Raw genomic sequence first — 23,495 nt, 5'->3', positions numbered from 1 at the left:
ATATTTTTTTCTACAGATTGGCATGGGTAATGTGGTAGACAAACATAAAGGAGGAGATATAAGGCGGTGTCACTCTAGAGAGCTTTATTGGTGAGAGTGATAAGTTTAAATTGTATTCTATTGTGGATGGACAGCTAAGTTATTAATACCAACCAAAACACAAAAAAGAAGGAATATAATACCCAGAAGTCAAAAAAATATTAGACTTTTACTGGTATATCATAAAAATAAATAATACCGTAATATTATTTAAGTTAATAACATTATTTTGAGTAATAATTTTAGAAAGTGAGAACATGTGTCTAATAGTATAACTCAGGAATGATAGGCGAGAGCATTGAAGCTTGCTCCGGCGGTAATGCAAAATTATTCATTTTATTCCTCCCAGACTTTCACTTACTGTATGGCTTATTATACCCCTAAACTATTTCAAAATCTTGTGGTTATTAATAAGAGTTTTTGTCCTAGATGCAGGCACGAGGGTCCTGATACATTCCATAAGATGCTGAGATGCTCCAAGTTGTTTACTTATTGGTAAAAGTTTAAAAACATTTTAGAAAACACTTAAAATTTCTTTGGTTGAACTGGTTAGAGCAATTGTTATAACCTTTAGGTCCATGTTATGTATTTGATGCTTTTTTTCCTTTCTGTCTCTCTGGGGGCCACAAGGGGGTTGATAGAGGATATAATGGATGCTACAACTGTAATGTAATAATACAATTCTTTATTGGAGCTTAATAAAATCTTCACAGTACAAACGGACACACAGGAAAACCGCATTTCAGACGTTTGATGTATAATGCATGGGTTCACCACATTCTCAGGGATTTAAATACTGGCACACAAAGTCCAGCCTGCTGTCACGAGTAATGGGAAGGGGAAAACAAGAGATAACACACAGAAAAAAATAGACAGGATTCTAGACCTCAAAGCTAAGGGAGAGGGATGGTAACCTCTCCCTGACTCCTGCCAATATGAGTTGACCCTGAAGGTGGAAAAACTCTTATACCGGAACCTAGGCGCTGGAGACCCTGGAAAGCTCTAGGAGTGGTGACAGGGAAAGAGACTACTTGTTCCTTCCCTGATGAAGGAACCAGTGTCTCCCTGAGGCCTAGAAAACAACAGACACAAGCGAACAACAAAATGCCAAACAAAATGCGCTTAAGTAGAATGGAGGAGCAGGAGATCCAAAGGAACAACACACCAGCTCAACCAACCAACCAACAGGTTGAGACCAAACTAAATAGTGGATGCCATAATGAGCACAAGCAGCACCTGACAAGAGGTGTGGTCATTACCAAACAACAACACTGAGAATCAAGAGACTGTCAGTTAACCGCATGTGCACCAAGCCTCTCAGATCTTGACTGACACGGAAGATACCATGACACCTTCCAGCTATCGCCTAGCTAATTCATTGGTTAGCTGTTAACCCTTGCCAATCCCTAGGAATGTGTATACAGACAAACTTTAAAATTATTCTTAACCATAAACATATTAAAACCTTATAAACAATCTAATAGTGCATTATTTGGATCGTTTATAAGGTTTTAATATGCATACAACACTTTCAATTGACTTCCTTTGAAATTGGTCAGTGTATGTGCAGTGGATAGGTTTGGTCCCCAAGACACAGTTAAGGTGTCACCATATGTTTCTGCTCTCTGCACTCTCTCTCTCTCTCTGAGAACGCTGGTCCCTTGGCCAAAGGGCAGGTGGCCCTGGACCTGTGGGTCAGTCATCTGGCTGGCCATCTGGTCAAAGGGCTGTTGACCCAGGGTCTTCTTCTAGTCACTAGTGCAGTCTGGCAAAGTCTCTTCTACTAAACGCTGGTCCTATCTGCAGACAACTAGAGTCTAGCTGAACTAGAACCTTCTAGTAGGATGGATGTAGTGGAAAAGCACAGCATAAAATGAAACATTTTTTTTTCAATTTCTGTTTGTCATAGACTTGTATAGAGTTTTCATGCAAGCCTATGGGAATGACTAAACAGGTTTTCCAGACATAAACTAGTCTTCATACATAAACAATAAAACAAAGGTCCATTAACACTTCCGTAGTGTATTGCGCATCGGCAAATTGCGGATCCGCAATACACTCGGCCGGCACCCCCATAGAACTGCCTATTCTTTCCGCAATTGCGGACATGAATATGACATGTTCCAATTTATTCGGGAGCCGCAGACCGGAAGATTGGGGCCACGCTCTGGAATTGCGGATGTGGACAGAACACTGTGTGCTGTCCGCATTTCTTCCGACCCCATAGAGAATGAATGGGTCCAGATTTGTTCCGCAATGTTGTGGAACGGATCCGGACCCATTCTACAGACGTGTGAATGGACCCTAAACCACACATTCAGAAGGTCAGTGTGCATGTTTTTTTTCCCCTACAAAACTTTGCCCTTACAGTAACTTCTCAGTATATGGTGCACTAACAGTGCAAATATAACTATAAAATGCAGTTCAACAAATAAAATAGTATAAGTGTAAACAACAGTATAAATCATAGTGTAACTTATCCCTTCCAAATGCACTAAAGTAGTGAGTTAATGGCTTTGCATAGTAGCAATAGGGTTAAATGTCCCCAAAGTCCATAATCCAAAGTACCTTTGCTCCAGGGCACGACGTATGTATTTGAGATAGGGAAATTAGATTTTGAGCCTCTTTGGGGACAGGGACTAATGTGAATGATTACAGCGGTAAGTATATTAAATATTTGTTTGTTTTAGTGAGAACAATGGCATTAGGTTTAGTTCCATTACTTTTCTATAGCTCTTTTAATGGGCAGATTGCTGTAGTCTGTTGCACTAGTCTACTTGATGAAGAAAAAAAAGAAAGAAACCCCAGGAAAGCCTAATGGACCTATTAAAATCCAAGTATGGGCAATTTTTTTTCCTCCTCACCCTCCAAAAGCCATAACTATTTAGAATTTCCCTTCACATAGCCATATGAGAGCTTATTTGTTGTAGGACAAGTTGTATTTTTTAATGACATTAAATTTTTATGGAAAATCATGAAAAATTAGTTGTGGGATGAAACTTAAAAAGAAAAACCATGCAATTCTTTCATGGTTCTTTGGGTGTTGTTTTTATGGTTTCACATGATGACCTTCACAAATGACAGGATGACCTTATTCTGCAGGTCATTACGATTATAGCAATACCAAGTTTATATGGTTTTTGTTATATTTTACTATTCTAAAAAAATAAAACCTTTGAAAAAATGTCTTTGCCCTTTCATATACTAACAGCCATAACCATCTACAGAGCTATGTGAGGGCTTTTTTTGTATACAATTTTTTGATCACTTGTTTTCAAGTTTTTGAAGGGCAAGGTGAAATAAATTGTGATTCGCACATTTTTTTTCCTGTTACAGCATTCACTGTACAGGAAAAAATAAATATTTGAATAGTTCAGCCATTTTTGGATGTGGTGATACCAATTATATATTTTTTTACTGCTTATTTTTTATACATGTAATTGGGAAAGAGGGATGATTTGAATTTTAAGTGTTTTGGTCTATTTATCTTTTAAACCTCCTTTAAAAAAAATGTCAGTCTCCGTAAGGGTATTCAAGATATGATTCTCCGATCTCTTATACCACAGACTGCAAAAAAATACCAGTGTGCTCTATGGAATTTGATATGAATTTTTACTGGCTGCCTCTCCAGTCATCCTGCCGGCAGGGATTAATGGGCAGTTTACTATGACACACCTAGGAGCCTTCACAAAGACCCAGACTGCCAAAGCAACCGATCAGGGCTCCTTGTGTCTAACCTCTTAGTTGCTGCAGTTGCTATTGACCACGGCATCTCATGGGTTAATTGATTGGGATTGGAGTTATCTCTGATCTTGATGACTGGTGGAGGATGTCTTCTGTATCATACAGCTGGCACCAGTCCCGTCATTTATGGAGCAGGATCAGCTTGTAAGCCCACTCCATACAACCCCTCAACGGCAATCATGTATATGTACGTGATTTTGCATTAAGGGGTTCACAATGTGATCCAATAGAATGAATTGCAACTTGGATCAAAAGTAATCCATCATATCATATATGGATACAAAAAAAACAGACCTTAGGGTACTTTCACACTTGCGTTAAACTTTTCCGGTATTGAGTTCTTTCCTAGGGGCTCAATACCGGAAAAAACTGATTAGTTTTATCCTAATGCATTCTGAAAGGAGAGCAATCCGTTCAGTATGCATCAGGATGTCTTTAGTTCAGTCACTGTACGTTTTTTGTACGGAGAAAATACCGCAGCATGCTGCAATATTTTCTCCGTACAAAATTCTGGAACACTTGCCGGAATGCCGGCTCCGGCATTATTTTCCATTGAAATGCATTAATGCCGGATTTGGCCCCAAGTGTTCCAGAAAAACGATCCGGTTTTGTGGTCTGTGAAAAAGATAAATACTGGATCAATTTTTCCGGATGAAAACAGGGGAGACGGATCCAGTATTGCAATGCATTTGTGAGACGGATCCGCATCCGGATCCGTCTAAAAATTGTACCCATTTGCATACAGATTGCGACGGAACTGCCTGCCGGAATCCAACAATGCAAGTGTGAAAGTACCCTTAACATGTCCTGCAACATAAATGATACTAATATTACAAATTCAGCTCTACTACATTTCTATGTACACTCATGCATCTATTGAGACAAAGCCTACCCCCACCTCCATCCTTAGTACAGTCTCCAATTTTCCAGAATCTTCCTTTGCAGATATAGCTTGTAAATTGCAGACTTAACCTTTTAATTAGCTCTTTTCATGGTGGCCACTTACTTGAAGACATTCATTTGTGAGGTCACACAAGCAATTTCAGATTTTAGCTGTTTCAGCGTCAGCTCCATTGAAGGGGTGACCTTCATCTGACTTTGCCAATAAGCTTCTCTATTCAGTGATCTGTTTTTGATGAATGCATCTCAGTATGGTTAAAAAGAATATCTATGAGGTATGATTAGAACATACATTGCTGGCTGAGAAGGTGATGCTGGGTTGTATGTTCTTCTACATGTAGGACGTTGGACCAACAATTTTGTCTTGCAGTGGAATGAGCTTTGGGAGCTTGGGATTCCAAAAGAAGCTGATCAACCATGTCTAAAGTAATGGATAATTTCCATATTACTTTAGCAGATTCAGATTTTGTGTTTAGTACATTGGAAAAAGGGGGCTCTGTTATTTTTTCCCAAAAAAATAGTGCCACTTTTGCCGATGGGTTGCGTGCAGTATTGCAACTCAGTCCTATTCAAGTGAGTGAGGCTAAGTTGTAATAAACAGCTTATAGACAAGAATGTCTCTGTTTCGGGAAGTTGCTCTCTAATCTTATACAACCTTTAAAAGAGCACCCCAAGATCCATACTAAGTCTCTTATGGCCTGTGTTACACTGTACTTACATACTAGTATTAGATAGGGCTTGAGGGACCTCTACTCCTGGACCTTCTGTAGCATTAATAAATCAAGGACATTATTCCAGTGTATCTATACAATTCTATAAAAACATAGAATTTCACGTTTCAATCATTCATGAAAGTACATGGCGTAGGTGGGCATCTGTCAAACACCTGGACATCTCTCCTGTGTAAGGAATACAGGTTGCATTCTGTTGCTCTGCCTCAATTTCTTTTGAACTATCCTCTTACTGTTTCCCATGTTTATCCCTTGGGGCTGTATTCTCTATCACATGAACGGTTACTTTTCCCTGTGAATCTTTTCCTCATGAAAGAAACACACATGCAGCCTGTGTGAAAGCAGAGCAGATTGAGTCCATTCCATTTACCTGTCCGGTCTGAGACACATTTCAGATTTCTCATTTCACCTGGGTCTGGTTTCTTAAGACGACCTTGATTTTCTTTCTGTGTTGGATTCGTGTTTTTGTGTGGCTCTGGAAATCACGTTTGTTTGTCACCTTCAACTTGGTCGCTGCAGCACAAGAAATGATTCTTTACAGTATTAGGAAATTTCAGATATTGGTCTACTATTCAATTATTCTGTTGACTGGCTTAAAAGGTAAGATGTTTTAATCTAATTATAAAAATATTAATTATTACAGCATGTTTGATATTAATATTTTGCATTACACAAAATTAGCAATGTGTAATAGAACCGCTATGATGTTTGTGTTATTAAATAGATATGTAGATAGATAGATAGATAGATACTAGACAGATAGATAATGAGGTAGATATGAGATAGATAGATAATGAGATAGATATATAAGATTGCTTTTTTTTTTGTATATACTTATGAGGATATAATGATCTTTGGTTTTATAGAGGAGTACATTATTGTCACAATGAACAAAATCACCAGCTAAATGACAAATTTAGTTCTGCTTCACCAATATATGTCTATGTATATAGTAATGTATTAATAACCATTTTATTGGATTAACATTTATATGATAACCAGTGTAAGAATACACAACCTAATGTGAAATAGCAGAAATTTCTATTGGTTTAAAGAATCGAATTATGTATAATTTCACTTATAGTGGTTTATGGTTTTCATTCTTAACTTTATTGTTTTTACTTTTATATTGTTAATCAATTTTAAAAACGTTAATTTATAGCAATTATTTATCTTTGTGACAGTTTACAGTTTAACTGTGGCATTGGTTGTCGGAGATGCTCTCTGGCTCTAACAGGGTTAAAAGACCAAGACAATTTAGTCAATAAAAATTTAATATGGTTAAGCCATGCATTAAATAAGGACTTAGGGGAGACATGCAGTGATAAGTACCTTGCATAACATCTGCTGCACTTGTCACATTAAGTTTATATGGTTTTTGCAGAAATGCTTTCTGGATACTATTTCTGGTCTGATTCCACTATTTCCAGTCTTGCCTTGATATTACAAGGCTTTTAACCTAATTTATAGGGAGAAGAGACAAACGTGCTCAAGCTTCTTTTAATTGTATACTGTATGTATGAGCTGGAAAGAATGAGTGGTCAAGAAATCAGAGGGAGCCTAAAGGCCTGGTGGTTATGGGTAGAGATGAGCGAATCGAATCCAACAAAGTGGAATTTGATCCGGATTTCAAGATAAATTCGATTCGCCGCAAAGCTGCATGTCTTCATGCTTCGTGCTATCGAATCTATTTAACCTAAAATAGTTTAAAAAACTCAAAAATCATACTTACCGCCTCCATTTCTTCACAACAGGCCGACCGCCGCCATCCTGAATGAAGATCTTGGCTGAAATCCTGTGTGTGGTGACGTATGACATCAGCACGCCAGCTGATGTGACATTTTGCGCTAGATCTTCAAACAAGATGGCGGCAACTGTCCCGCAATCAAGTATGACTGTGGCATCTGAGGGGTACAATGATGGGGAGCAGATTCCTGTCATTGCATCCGCTACTTACAAAAAAATGCACTTCGTGACAAAGTAATTTGTCACTAAGCAAATTTGGCAAAGCGGCCGAATCAAATTTTCCAAAACTTCTCTAGTTATAGGAGTCCACAATAGTCAGGAGCCTGGCTGACACTGTAGGTTACAAAATAACCCCCCTCACTCATGATTGTGGAGCCTTTCACCTTAAAGGAAATGTGTCACCAAAAATGTTATCTGCCAGTTAAAACCAGATGGTGACACGTCCTTTTTTTAAATCTGTTTTTACTTTCTGATTGCAGATTTTATTTTACTTCCTGAACATGATTATGGGGTTGCCATCTTGCCTGAGTTGTTAACAGCATTTAAAAAGCATTAAAAATATTGCTTTACAGCAGCCCCTTGGTCCATAGACACAATGGTCAGGAGGGGACCTCATTGACTTCTATGGGAGAGTTTTCTAGACATGCTCTGTGATCTGTACAGAGGTCATTGTGCAAGGAAAGAATAGATAAGATTTGATCACTTATTGTGAATGGTGGATCCTGTTTAATCTATACACAACACAGGTGATATCATTACAGGCAGGATTAGAATGACAGATAAGCAGATAACTACATTAACATAATCTGTACAGACCAAGAAGTGGTGCCTGTTGTTAGGCTTAGTGGCCAGTGCGAAAACTGTAGGATTTGATGTTTTTTTTGTTTAAATATAGATATTGACATGGAAAATTACAATACCATCACCAAAAATTATTTAAAAGGTAACTGTCATGTTTCCATAAAAAATAATAATAATAATTTTAGCATATGTTACTGCTGCAGCAGCATTATGCATAAAGCAATCTTTAGTTTCTTCACATACCACTGTTTTCCTTGAGTTTTTCCCTTAGTTACGGCTGTTTAAACATTTACAATATGAGGACCTTCTCAAGATGGCTCCTCTGCCAGTTCTCTGAGGCCAAAACTGCTTTCCCTCACTTTCCATACACACTTGCTGTAGCCAGCAGCTCCCTGCCAGCCAATCAGATTGGATTACTGAGAGACATGCCTCCTCACTCTGAAGCCTAATGCAGGCATGCAGTGTGAAGGACCGCCCCTCTGTCTTCTGTTTACATTAAGTTGGGAGACAGACGAGCCCTAGTAATGGTCTTTTAGGGGAGCAGTGGAAAGGGACAGAGGACATATTTTTTTTTAACAAATCTTTATTTATCACAACAGGCAAGATAAAAAAGACAATAACATAAGACGGACAATAGTCCAACAATCGAGGACGGCATATAAGATACAAAATTGCAATATGTAGGTACAGCAAGATAGTGCGATATACAATATGATGAGTTAGACTTATTTAGGCAGACATGACATGACTGGTAAATATGGCATGTAAGGAACTAGTTCCCGTGACGGTATAGCTAGTAAATGTCAGAGAGAGACAGGAGGGAGCAGGTGAGGACAACATAAAATCAGACAAATAGCCGGCTAAGCCATAACTACTAATGTGACAAAATAAGTATGATAGTCATTGAAGACGTATGCAACCCAAGGGGGATTAACTAATGAAGAGGAGTCGCTACTGCTGGGTCACGGTGGAGGGTCGCAGGCTCTGCGGCTCCGTCTCCCAGCCATTCTAGCCACGGACCCCAAAGGGCAATAAATTTGTCGTGCAAGAGGGTCTCCCAACTAGATAGCTCCTCAAACCTGCAGATCTCATGCACCTTTTGGGTCCATTCCTCAATTGTAGGAGCCTGAGTCGAGAGCCAATGTAGGGGGATCAAAAGTTTGGCAGCTGACAACATATGTGCTAATAACGAGTATTTGTGCAAGGGGAAATCCTTTGAAGGCGCATTAAGCAATACCAAATTCGGAGATAGAGGAGGGGCCAAGGGACTTATTTGTTGCAATATCTTACTAAGCGCAGTCCAGAACTGGGAGACCCCCTTGCACGACCACCATATATGTGAGTGTGCCAACCTCTTCATGGCATCTTCAGCAGACCGGGGAAGTGAGAGGGTCCAACCTATGCAACACTACTGGAGAGCGGTACCATCTTGTCAGCAATTTAAAGGAATTCTCGGGACAGAGAACATTAATGAAAGCTGTTATTATAAGGTAATTACAGATCTTTTGACAATCATTGCCTAGCTCTAATAAACTAGCAAATAAAAAAAAATTACAGTTACCCTTTAAAAATAATAGTATGTCGGGTCTTTAAAGTTGGCATCTGCTGCAGAACAGGCCCCATAGCTGTCAGGTACCTGCTGTTTAACACAGCAGACACCCGGGGCAAATGTCTGCGACTGGCAAAAATGCCAATCGCAGACATTTAATCTCTCAGATGCCGTGGTCAAATGTGACCATTGCATCTGAAGGGAGAAAATGCTATATCCACCCTCTTCATTCCTTGTAACAGTCTCCCCTCGCTGAGATCGGGGAAATTGTGATACAGTAGTAATATGCTTGAGCCTCCAATGCTGATTACTTTACTGGTATATCCCAATGCAGGCCTGCAGATGGCAGCACTGCATTGGAATAAACTGAAATATATCTTCTGTAATGAACATAAATTTATTGCAGAAGACAAATAGCAATCCAATGATTGCAAGTTCAAATCACCTCGCTTTCCTCAAAATGAAAAAAAAAAAAAAAAACATCATAGGCATCGCTGTGTCCCGAAAATGCCCATAATATAAAAATATTTATCCCATATGACAAACGGCGTAACTGAAAAAAATGTGATCAAAAAGTCATACAAAAAAATTATGGGGGTCAGAATATGGTGATAAAAAATATACTATGCTATACATACGATACATATTTGGTATTATTGTAATCGTATTGACCTGAATGAATGAAGACCATAAGTCAGTTATAACGCATAGGGAACGCCATAAAAACAAAACCCATAAAACTGTGGAATTGCTTTTTTTTTTTATTCCACCCCATTTGGATTTTTTTTCCAGCTTCCTACTGCATCCTATGCAATATTAAATTGTGACATTAAACGTACAACTTATCCTGCAAAAGATAAGCCCTCATATGGCTATGTGAACGAAAAAATTAAAAAGTTATGGTTCCAAGAAGGCAGGGAATAAAAAACAAAAAATGCAAAAAACTGAAAATCGCTTTGTCAGGAAGGGGTTAAACAATAGATCATTTGGTGATGGCACATCCACTTTAAGTGACAACGCCACATTATTAATCCCTGTCCATGGACCTAGGGCAGATTCAGGTTGATTCTACCTAACATACAGTGGACAAGGCATTCATTTTTTTGATCCATTTTTTTATTTATTTAACAATTATCATTATAACAAATGTATTACAAAATGATTATTCCCCTATGCACTTTATACTTGGAGAACTGTAAGCAGGTATCTGGGAGAAATTGTAAAACTTATTGCAAAATACATGGGTCCTGATTTATCAAGGGTTGCATGTGCTACACCGGTGTTGATATAAAATGGCCGCTGTCCTATTAGTGCACACAAAACCTGTCCTAATCACACAGCAGGACAAGTTACTTTACAACATTGAGCTAAAGAGCTTGTATCATCCTCCTCTCTGCTCTACTTGTCAGGGATTATGATCCTGAATACAGATGAGAAGATCTTCAGCTGAATCTCTGTAGGAATCTCTGTAGAAATGTACTTTATATCTCCTCATAAACTTCATTCCTACGGAGATTCAGCTGAAGATCTTATCAGCTGTATTCAGGATCAGAATTCCTGACAAGCAGAGCAGAGATGAGCATGAGGAAGCTCTTTAGCTCAGTGTTGTGAAGTACCTTGTCCTGCGGTTTGATTTGGGCAGGTTTTGAGTGTACTATTTCAACGGCGGCCATTTTATTTCTCCTAATGATTGCTTCCTAGACTAATGAAATATATTTTGGAATATATTTATAATAAAGTAATATTTAAGTATTTTCATTTTCTTAATTCCCGGAGAACCCCTTTAATTTATAAAAATGAAAATCAGACATCATATAGTACATGATAATCTCTTTCTAACAAAGTTAGAACTAGCCCTGTACCTCCCTTGGATTCAGAGATCTCCCCATTCATTGCTCTCCTAGATTTATATCAAGCTGGCAGCTCAAGGGGAGTGTCTCTTCTGCTTCAGCTCAGGGGGCGTGTCCATGCTCTCCCTATCACAGCTCAGGAGGCAGTTGAAGGAAGAAACTGAGCATGTGCGGCCATCTTAATGAGTAGGACAAAGAAATAAGAAAAATAACAGAGAGCAGATGGCGATATACAGATACATTTTATTAAATAACTAGGTGACTATACAACATTTTTTATTACATGTAATTACTGAACTATTCAGAAAACTATAGAATATTTTTTGTGGGACAACCCCTTTAAACATAAATAAGAAGTACTCTCCTCACAGGTCTTCCGCTGCTCCTGTTCCAACCTTGCCTGGTCCCCCATCAAACTCTGCTTCCTGGTCCAGTGATGAATTTCTGGCTCACATGGGACCACTGCAGCTGATGATTAACCTGCAGGATGTTTATTCAGGCAGGAGCCATGACTCAAAGAACAGGCACCCCTTTCCAAAGATTATGAGTGGCATCACAAAGTAGCGCGGGCCTTTATAAGCTGAGCAGTACTGCTGATTAGGGTCTGAAAAGAAAGTTCCAATCCCCTTAGATGACTAGCCTGTCACTACTTCAGGGGACAGGAGGTGGAGCTTTATAAAGCTTTTGGCAGACGCCATCTTCCCTTCATGCATGCCGCATGCCATTTAAATGTGAACATGCACTAGATAGGTGGACCAAGAGCACCCAGAATAATTTCCTCTAGTGGTCCAAATATATTCCATTGCTTGATAAAGACCAATCGGTTGAAACGTCACTGTAACCTGGCAGCCTGAGTGAATAAATCACCATTTTTCACCAACTACTGGCGAGTGCTGCGGAGTGTCCAAATATATTCCAGTCAGACATTCCATTCATGTATTAACCTATCCACAGGAAATATATATTATTTATATAGTGCTGACATATTCCACAGCACTTTACAGAAATTAGCATTAAGCTGTCCCCAATGGGGCTCACAATCTAAGGATCAGGAATAGGATCAGTGGGGGGTCCGAACACAGACACCCCCACTGATAACGAGAACTTGGATTCTGTACCCCACAGGGATTTTCAAACTGAATGGAGGGGCAGTCTGATGATGCGCATCGCCACTCCTTTCATCTCTATGGAACTGTGTATTGGGGATCTTTTTAAACCTGAATATTCCTTTACACCTATGTAGAATACATGTGCATGCCAAGTTATCATTTTAAAAAGTGCGTTCCATGTTGCTGGTGTTTAGCTATGGTGCATGAAGTTTCTCCTGCATGGGAGCGGTGCAGGAGAAGCTTTAGGCATCATACGCCTGATCTGCCAGCTGCTACCCCTGCTGGCAAATTTCTGGCATGAGCTAAGAATGCTTGCAACGTTGGAAGTACCTTTTAAATGTAAATTTCTGGCATGAGCTAAGAATGCTTGCAACGTTGGAAGTACCTTTTAAATGTAAATTTCTGGCATGAGCTAAGAATGCTTGCAACGTTGGAAGTACCTTTTAAATGTAGATTTCTGGCATGAGCTAAGAATGCTTGCAACGTTGGAAGTACCTTTTAAATGTAAATTTCTGGCATGAGCTAAGAATGCTTGCAACGTTGGAAGTACCTTTTAAATGTAAATTTCTGGCATGAGCTAAGAATGCTTGCAACGTTGGAAGTACCTTTTAAATTGAAATTTCTGGCATGAGCTAAGAATGTTAGCAACATTAGAAGTACCCTTTAAAATATAAAATAAGTGCCATCTTCCATATTGGAGTCATATTTTTATGCGGTAGCTGGAATTTATTTCATAATTAGGTACCAGCTACATAAGTTTATTTACTGTCAAGTTTCCCATATGAGAAACGCAGAACACTGCAGACAGTGCTTATCAGAATAGTCACATTACCACAATATCATGGATGGCATTAGTGAGGGTCTGTGTCACAGAGATACAGTATCCTGTTGGCTGTTATACTTACTTGCCATCTGAAGTGAACCAAAAAGCAATAGCTGCAGCCTAGGAACATCGTGACAATGGTCCATGATTGACTGATGGAGATCATCAGGATTGTCTGCAAAAAATAAAGTAGCATGCATGTAAGAAAAACGATATAGAATTCCTTTGCAAAAGCTAAGAACAATATTATTGCACATAGTTCTGACTGCTCAAAGTAGCTGCTCAGAGATATCCCGCTAATCCTTTTAGATATGCTAGTGAGCGGCCTGACAGCTGAGCCTTATGAGGCACAATGTCATTCTATCACATAGGACAATAAGCTTTATTAAAGAAGATATGCTGCTTGTATGGTGCGTCTAGGATGCTTGCCCTATTGTTTTCAGGTATAAATCTTCACTATTTGCAGGTTCTTTACAAAGTGACACTGAAGAGAGGCTTTTCCATAAGCTCTTCATGCACTACAACCAGCATATAAGGCCAGTTGAAAATGTGTCTGATCCTGTTATGGTGCACTTTGAAGTGGCAATAACTCAGCTTGTTAATGTGGTAAGTCAAGCTTTCATATTTGATTTGTATGCCCTGTATATTCGCTTACTATAACACTATAAAGTTGAATGTTAAGGTTTGTATAATACCGTATATACAGTGGTGCCTGAAAATGTATGCATCCCTTCATGTGACCTTAAACTACATCAGAAAGATTTTCACACAAGTCCAAAAAGTAGATAAATACCAATTTAAAAAAAAATATGTCAAAAGTATTCGACTCTGTCATCATTTAATATTTTTTATTTAATAAAAACTGTCCAATATAACATGTCCAACATCACCTGGCAAAAATATGTGAATCTTTGCTTTCAGCATCTGATGTGATCCCCTTGTGCATCAATAACTGCAACTCTACATTTCTGGTAATTGTTGATTAGTCCTGCACATTGGCTTGGAGGAATTTTAGCCAATTCCCAGGTACAAAACAGCTTATGTCGGTGGGGAGGCAATCTCATGAATTGTTCGCTTCTTGTCCTTCCACAACATTTCTATTGAATTAATGTCAGTACTTTGACTTGGCCATTCCCAAACTTTGCTGGTGTAATTCAGAATTAATTAAAATGGCAAGTCATCATGGCCCAGCTGCAGCAAAGCAGGTCCAAACCATGATACTACCACCATCATGTTTAAAGATGGGATGAAGTTTTTATGCTGGAATGCAGTGCTTTCCTTTCTCCAAACATAATACTTGTTATTTAAAGGATAACTGTCTTATTTTCGCAAAACATAAAATTTTCATATATGTTGTTGCTGCTGTGGTGATAATCCATAATCACTAATTATTGTGTTCACATACCACTTGTTTAATAAGATTCCGTCCATAGCAACCGCTCCTCACAAGACTTCTTTCTGACTATCTTCTCAAGATGGCCGCCGATGCCCTTACCCTGAGGTTAAGACCTCCCTCCCTAACTACCCAGAATTCATTCGGCTCATCTCGGGAACATGCAGCCTCACCCCAACCAATCAGCTTTCTCCAGACTTAAACACGCCCTCTCCCTCCTGAGTAATTTTTATTGCAAATTTTTATCGCTAATTTTATTGCGAATATCGGCACTATCCCGGTCCGACAGGAGCGTGCACGCAGCATTCGGGACTGCCCACTACTACATCCTCCGTCTTCTGTATATAGAAGATAGGAGACGAAGGACACCTAGCAACACTGTTTTAGCCGCACCACTGAAATGCCTGGGGGAGGAAAGAACATGCTGCAATTACTAGGTAATTCAATACCTATACAAAAGTATTAACTAGGGAACTAAGGTAAACTTAGTCAGACCAATCCAATTACATAAAAAAAAAATATATGAGTTACCCTTTAAACCAAAAAGTTCTATTTTGCTCTCATCTGTAGATAAACCTTTGTTACAATGGCCTTCTGGCTTATCTTTTCTTCTTACGATCCTGTCTTGTTCAGTGTCGTCCTGATGTTAGATTCATGAGCATTAAAAGGAGATTACTTTGAATGTTAGAAAGGCCTTTAGTTGCTTAGAAATTACCATGGTTTCTTGTGTGACTTTGCAGGCTATTGCACACCCTGCTCTCTTCCACTCCTAGTAAGGCTGATAATGAACTTGAAATTTCTCTGTTTGTATACAGCCTGACTGGATTGGTGAAGTCCAAATTCTTTATAGATGGTATTTTAGCATTTTCTAGCCTGATGAGCATCAAATACTCTTCTTCTGAAGTCCTCAGAAATACCCTTTGTTCATGTTATGATTCACATCTTCCACAAACGTGTTGTGAAGATCAGACTTTGATAGATCCCTGTGTTTTAAAATAAAACTGGTTGCTCACTAACACCTGATCGTCATCTCATTGATTGAAAGCACCTGATTCTAATTTCACCTTCAAATTATATGCTATTCCTAAAGGATCACATATTTTTGCCACTCACAGACATGTTATATGGAAACATTTTTCTCATTAGTTAAATGACCAAATCTAATATTTTTGGCCTATATGTTTGATTTGGTTATCATTATATATTTTTAGGACTTGTGAAAATCTGATGTAGCTTAAGGTCAAAAGTAGAGAGGATTATTTTATCCGCCATCAAAAATGAGCAGCATCCACAGTTTTGTTGTCCACCATCCAGACACAGGTGGCACTTTCATTACACACCCCTGTCTCTGCCCGGACCACTTCCAGGCACTTACCAGAAGGAAATTTGGTGTCACAGCACCCATTACATGTCCTGCCTTTGACAGTCAGCCACCATCACCTTTATTTGGAGTGGTATCATGAATGAGAAATGGACTGCTATGGACTGGGACTGTATTGTCTTTAGCAACAAATCCAGGTCCTCTTTGGGATTTGACAACAGTTGGGTTCGAGTATAGAGGCCTTGTAGTGAACACTTCAATCCTGCCTTTGCTGCAGAGAGACATACTGCCCCAACTTCTGGTGAGATTATCTGGGGAGCTATCTCATGTAACAGTCAGTCACCCCTAGTAGTGACACGAGGGACACTAACAGTCATTTGTGCAGGACATCTTGCAGCCACATGTGTTGGCTCTCATGACAGGGATTCTAACTGGCATTTTTCAGCAGGATAATGCTCACCCACACAGCAAGAGTTTCCCAGAAATGTCTCCACTAGGCGGTAACAACATCTGGTCAACAAATTTATTGCCATTCGAGCATTTATGGGACCAGATGGAACGCCCGCTTTGGCAGTCTACAGATGCCCAGAATCTAAAGGTCCAACTGCAACATCTGTGGACAGATGTGCCACAGGATATCACAGGACCTTCCTCCATGTCCAAACATATTGCATCTTGTATCCAAGGTGGTTTGAAGACTCTGTCCAGCAGTAAAAATATAAAAGTCTCTCTTTACTTAGTGCAAAATATAACTTGTAGTACATCAAGCAGTAGTGGATACAAAGTACGATTTCTGTCCAGAGAGGGGGAAGTATGGTGGCTGGATATGTGGCAATCAATTGGCAACTTCATATGTGCTGTCTTGGTAATGTGTGTCTTTTGTAATTGTGGCGCACAGCCATATGTTGGCACTTGTGGAGATAGGTGTCCACTGTGTAATGCAGGCTTGGAGTTAGTCTGGCCTGAATGTTACTTAGGTGATAGGTGTCCGATCTGCATTCCCTCAGCTGAAGTAGGGTCTGTAAAGCTGTGGTTTGCTGCTCACTCTGCTGACTAAAGACGCTGTAGCGTCTATGATGGAAGTAATCTTGACTCCGTGAATATCTTTCGAGTAGCGGTCTCACAGGACAACTGGATAAGAGGTACTATCGGCAGATCCATGTTCCTACAGTATACCTGGGCATTTCTCCAGTAATATCACATTATGTTACACCAGTGTACATGTCAGTGTCTGTCCCCAGTCAAACACTTGAAGTTAGATAAACCTGAAAAGCATGTAATGGGTAAACCAAAACTTCACATTGGCATGATATCTTATTGGAGAAAGTTAAAGGGACACTATATCAAAATGTTGTTGTTGTTTTTTTATCACATATTATATGTGAATATTCTATGTAGTTTGTTTTACAAAAAATAGGTGGGTGATTTTCTGGATATATTTTTTAAGCCACTCCATATATTCTACCTGGCTTGTTAACTTCCTCTTTTGTTTAGACTTTTAGAATGGTAGACTGCCTTCCTTGACTTTCTCTGTCAGATCATTCCAGAGAGGGAAGGGAGATGAGTGACTCAAGTAGAGCATCACACATTACATTAGTAAGTGCAATGCCCTTCTGTGGGCATCATTATCTAGGACTATTAAGAGTACAACACAGCTGTCATGCTGTTATCCTACTATTGGACTAGCAGATAACATATTACCCTCAAAGCAGTTGTAAAATAACAATATACCTATACGAGTTTCATCTCTCTCTGTATTGACTGCTGCAGAAGGACACAATTTTGTATTTCATTTTCAAAAGCATAGTACTGCTGAAATAAAAATAAAAAATAAAAATTCTTAAATATGTTTCTCTATGCATATTAATACTAATTTATGATGGAAGTGCCACTTAAAGATGTTAGTGAAGAAGATGTACAGGGCCGGATAAGATATTGTTGGCTGTGATTCACCATCTGTGCTTGATGATTTATTTTAAAAGATTTTCATCTCAAGGTGAAGTTAATCCTTTCTTATGTATGAATATAATTGCAGGATCAGTGTTTCATTCTAATTTGCTAAAGATTCCAGCATAAATATAATAACAAAAGGATTTAACCATGTTCTGCCTTTCTTATAAAGATTATTGATAAATCACAGAAATAATATATCTAACAGTATAGTACAATACCACCTTAAGCTAGACATACCATGGCTGTCAATAGAGTGGATAGGAAAGTGGGCATGATGAACTAGGTGAGCCGGTTTAAACAAGATTTAAGAACTAAAGTGTTTTTGGAAGAATTTTTTCTTATTTTATAAAAAAATCTACTGGTGACTTGAAACTGTTGTCTAACGTTAAAATATTTTTTTTATAATAAGGATGAAGTTAATCAAATCCTGGAGACCAACTTGTGGCTTCGGCATGTAAGTATTAGCAATGTTGGGCTTGAATACATTGGGCCCTCCAGAGAAAGTCATCTTAACAGTTCAGCCTCTGGTTTGGTAAATTAAAGAGAATCCGTTACCATTTTTTTCTCCCTTTCTGAGGACAGCCTAAACTGATGACAGTGACCCTGAGCAAAATGCTGTGACTCTTACATTAGATGACTCTGTTGTTTTTATAACATCAGTATTGAGCAGCTCCAGCATGAGTCGAGCCCTGGAGTAACCTCAATATACTGCAAAAGCTGATTAAGGGCAACTTTCTTAAGAAAAGAGCTGTCAGTCATCTGCAGGTGGGTGGGGGAGCAACCACAGCTCATGAATATCAGGGCTCCCAAGTTTCATTTTAACCTAACCTTTTACATTTGGTTTAGTAGAACTGGGGGAAAGGGGGGGGGGGTCTGGGGTTGTGGCTGTTATACTGGTGCCTAAAATGTGGTTGTATTATGGTTTCGTTAAGCTGGTCTACCTGCATATGTACACATAGCAGAATAGCAGAGACAGTAATATCCACATTAAACATTTTCTAATCTCAAGTCATATCACTAGATTTATGCCAAAATTATTGTGGTCTGACCTCTGGGCCCCCTGTTAATACAGAAAATTAAAGACAAGTTCCAATTCCATTAAAGGGGTATTTCCATCTTCTAATTCTATGGCATATCACTAGTGTTATGGTCTGACCTGTGGAGCCCCTGTCAATGCAGCAAATGAAGATATAAAGGTCCTATCAGCATTTTCGCTGAACAGTGGTGCTTAAGGTCACCCAAGGTGCAGGAAACCACAGTGGACCCCAATCAGGTGCACAGTGTTACAATACAAGTTACACTGTGGACCCTTTATTCTACCAATCGCTTATCAGGAACTGATGATGTGTTCTAGAATTTTGCCATCACTTACTTTAGTTGTAAAACCCACATGATTTTCATGAAAAATACCTATTATAAACTCTTTACAAAGTAATTTTAATTGTATATTGTTTTACCTAGGTATTTAAGTTGTTTTTCAACCAATTTTTACTGAACCAGTTCAATACTCGTGAGAAAGACTGTTGGGGGACATTTATCATCCCCTCTATGCCAGTAAACTGGAGCCAAAAAGTAAAAAACGGTGGCGCACTCTGCTGTTGCGCAAAATTTTGCAACTTCGGGGGGTTTACTTACTGCTTGTCACTTTTCAAGTGATGACAGGCTGGACTAGGCGATCCATCGCATGTATGAAATCTACACCAGGAAACTGGAATAGATTATAGCTGAGATCTACTCCAGCTCACTTGCTAGTGTAGATATCCTCTTTGTGGCACAAAAGATGCGCTACAATTATTAAGACGTATGCACCTCTTAATTATCAAGGTGCATGTAAAGCAAGCAGGGGAGAGATTAAGACCAACGTGTAAAACACTTCTCTTGATAAATGCCTCCCTGTTATTTTAGTCCTCAGTTTCCTTCAAGAAGTCATGATTTCCATATTCCTATACTTTTTCACAGCAGATCAGTAACTGATACAGCTGTTATCTATATTTGATATTACAATATCATGACCAACTGAAGGTACTTGAGAGCGGTAAAACACTGATATGAACTACAAGCCATCATGCCCTAAGCCCAAATAGTGCATATGTAACAGGCCTCATTAACATTGAAAGTGACCCCGATAATGGCCTCATGTGCAGTATAAACGCTGGATACATACGGTACTTGCTTTCATGTGTGTACTTGAGATAAGTACTTCTGTATGCCAGTCATCTCAGACTCAAATGAGTACAGTATTTGCTTTCCAGTGCTGGTTTACAAATATAACCATCAGTATAGTTTTATATCAGATTTTTTAAAGACTGTCCTCTTTTTTTTCACCCTTTCATGAAATTACTAGTAAATAAATTGTGTTCATCATTTTTGTAGATCTGGAATGACTATAAGCTGAAGTGGAATCCTGTGGATTATGATGGGATTGAATTTATGCGTGTGCCCGCAGACAAGATTTGGAAACCTGACATTGTTTTGTATAATAAGTAGGTAATCTGTATTGCTCTGTCTATTATTGATTATGTGACCATTTATTAATTTATCTGTAATTCTTTCTCTACAGTGCTGTTGGAGACTTTCAGGTTGAAGGGAAAACAAAGGCTTTACTTAAATACAATGGTTTGATAACTTGGTCTCCACCAGCAATTTTCAAGAGTTCATGCCCCATGGATATAACGTTTTTTCCATTTGACCATCAGAACTGTTCAATGAAATTTGGGTCATGGTCATATGATAAGGCAAAAATTGATCTTTCTATCATTGGGTCAAAAGTTGACATGAAAGATTTTTGGGAGAACAGTGAATGGGAAATAATAGATGCTGCTGGGTACAAACATGATATCAAATATAACTGTTGTGAAGAGATCTACACAGATATAACATACTCATTTTACATCAGAAGACTCCCTATGTTCTACACCGTGAACTTAATTATGCCATGCCTCTTTATTTCATTTTTAACTGTGTTAGTCTTCTATCTTCCATCTGATTGTGGGGAGAAGGTCACCCTTTGCATCTCAGTGCTACTTTCCTTGACTGTGTTCCTCCTGGTTATCACTGAGACAATACCATCAACTTCTCTTGTAATCCCACTTGTTGGGGAGTACCTGTTATTCACCATGATATTCGTAACCTTATCTATTGTGGTAACAGTATTTGTGCTCAATATCCATTATCGGACCCCAACAACACACAAAATGCCCAGGTGGGTAAGAGATGTATTTTTAAAATGTTTACCTAAACTACTTATGATGAGAAAGACTATGGAGAAGAAAGATCGACCATGCTCTAAAAGAACAAAGAAGAGAACATATGGCAAGACAGCTAAACTTGTAGACTCCCAATGCAGAGATTTAGAAGTATTTGAAGATGAAACATGTTATCATTGCATGAAATCAAAGGAACAAAGTGCCAGGAGCAGGAGAAGACAGCACCATGAATCCCGTAATGTAATTCAGCAGTCTCCTGCAGAAATGAGAGATGTTGTTGAGAGCATTCAGTTCATGGCAGAAAACATCAAAGATCATAATGAGAGAAAAGAGGTATAGTTCATGAATAAGTCAACAGTAATTAACTATGCAGTTATTTAAAGGGGTTGGCCACTTTCTGGCAACTGACCAATGTTTGTTAGAGAATTTCCTTACGATAAGCTGATCACATGGTGTCTTGCTGTTGTAAACTGCAGGAGAATCTGGCAGTAAGTGTTTAATTCCCCTGCAACATTAACACACCGGAAAGAAGTACTGCATGGTGCTTATTGAGATCAATTGGCTCTCCAAGGAATGTACGGACATACTGGGTACTCCATAGCTGGAGACACTCTCTATATCTACTCCAGTTAATTAATGGAGGCTTTGAATGAGGGGTTTCCCTCTATTAACCCAGAGTTCCCTAACAGAGTTTTTAAGAACATGTGCCCTTACTAAACTGGACAACTTCTTTAAGCACAGCCTAGTGCTTTACTCTGATTCTCTTGTAAGATTTTTTGTAGGAACATGGTGCCATTTGATTTATCGTGGCATTCATCATTCATATTTAGGTAAATAGTAATAAGATTCTGATAATCTTTTTCAAATATAGAGACCAAAGATATTTTCAAGGTTACAATTATGGATGTTATTTAAAGTAGTTTTGGAAATAACCCCCTTTGTTTCCTAACAGGAAATATGCAAAGGGATGGACTAGAGCAGAGAATTCCTTTAATGTATACTATAGAAAGCACCATTTGAGCTAAATTTCGGATTGAAAATGAACTCCACCAAAACTCTAAGTTTAAGACTCTGACCCCTGTTACTTCATGCCAACAAGTAAGGGCTGATGATCACAATAAACATATGCAAACTGCAGTATTTTTAAAACTATAGGACCCAATATAGTTTGTCACCAGTGATACGTTTGTATGGCTGTTTTGGCTACCAAGGTGAAGGATCCCATCGGGTTGGTATCAGTTATGAATAGAATTCCCATGTCCTTTCCATTCTATAGTTTCAAATATGTCAAACAGTTGTAGTAAAGTGTCTACTCTGCTCTTATAGTTTAGGCTGCAAAATGTGGAATTACACTATACTGTCATGATTAGCACTAAAATTACTAAAAAGTATTGTTATTTTTTACGTCCAGCATTATTTTGTGAAAACTACACTTATAATTCCTCTATGTCTTTATTTCAGGAAGAAGATGACTGGAAGTACGTTGCTATGGTCATTGACAGAGTCTTTCTCTGGGTGTTCATAATCCTGTGTGTTCTAGGGACCACTGGGTTATTTCTGCAGCCAATGATAGATAGGAAGAAAACATAGAATTTCTCACAGGGAGCCATGAAAACATTTATATTGTTTACTTGGTTACGTCTATGTACATTCATGCCAAGTTCTATTAGAGTACTCCTAACAAAACCTTATAGAAGTAAACATAGTAAAGGTTGACTTGCATTCAGTTTTGGTTGCGAATTAAGTGTGACAGTGTTAACAAAGAAGCCATGCCAACTGTGCATAGGTCCCTTGTGTAGACCATTGACTGAAAAGGACAGCATGCAGTAAGGGTGCACGTTCTCCATATAAGGAGAACATAGGAAATGTGAAATGAAAGCAAACATTTATATAGCTCTTTAAATAATTAGTAAGAGAACACTTTTATTATTCATCTTTGGGGTCCATTATTTGGGATTTGTTTCAGCAAAAACATTTGCAACATGATTTATACTTTTTAAGTATGGTAAATAAAGCAAAAAATATATGGAAACTTTGTGAACAGATCTTAAGCAGATCATTTTTGTAGCATATAAGTTTATGGGAGCTTTGGCTGTTTTTTCCCCTGTAATTTTAATCATGTGCCAAAAAAAATCAAAATAAAATAAAAACATCTATTTTCACAAACTTTTCTGAATATTTCAGTCTTCATTTCACCTTGAGCTACAAAGATCCTCAGGATGATTGTAGAAGTAATCAGAAACTGAGATCAGTCTTAAAATGGAATTTTACGCTCCCCAAACCAAGAGTGGTTTTAACAAGTTGTTGCCAGGGATCTGATGGATAGATGA

The 23,495-nt window shown here is 38.6% G+C and overlaps 1 protein-coding gene across 1 annotated transcript in view; it reads left to right on the top strand.

The window, feature by feature from the left end:
* The window catches only part of LOC122926701 (neuronal acetylcholine receptor subunit alpha-6-like), a 65,826-nt gene extending 43,071 nt beyond the window's left edge, over positions 1-22,755 (top strand). The window contains exons 3-7 of the mRNA XM_044278172.1: positions 13,759-13,898; positions 18,369-18,413; positions 20,333-20,442; positions 20,520-21,498; positions 22,627-22,755. Coding sequence (XP_044134107.1) covers positions 13,759-13,898; positions 18,369-18,413; positions 20,333-20,442; positions 20,520-21,498; positions 22,627-22,755 — 1,403 coding nt within the window. The remainder of the gene's footprint in view (positions 1-13,758; positions 13,899-18,368; positions 18,414-20,332; positions 20,443-20,519; positions 21,499-22,626) is intronic.
* The last annotated feature ends 740 nt before the right edge of the window (positions 22,756-23,495 follow it).

This window comes from Bufo gargarizans, chromosome 1 (assembly GCF_014858855.1).
Source record: "Bufo gargarizans isolate SCDJY-AF-19 chromosome 1, ASM1485885v1, whole genome shotgun sequence".
NCBI classification, from domain to species: Eukaryota; Metazoa; Chordata; class Amphibia; order Anura; family Bufonidae; genus Bufo; species Bufo gargarizans.
This window is presented reverse-complemented; position numbering and strand designations above follow the sequence as displayed.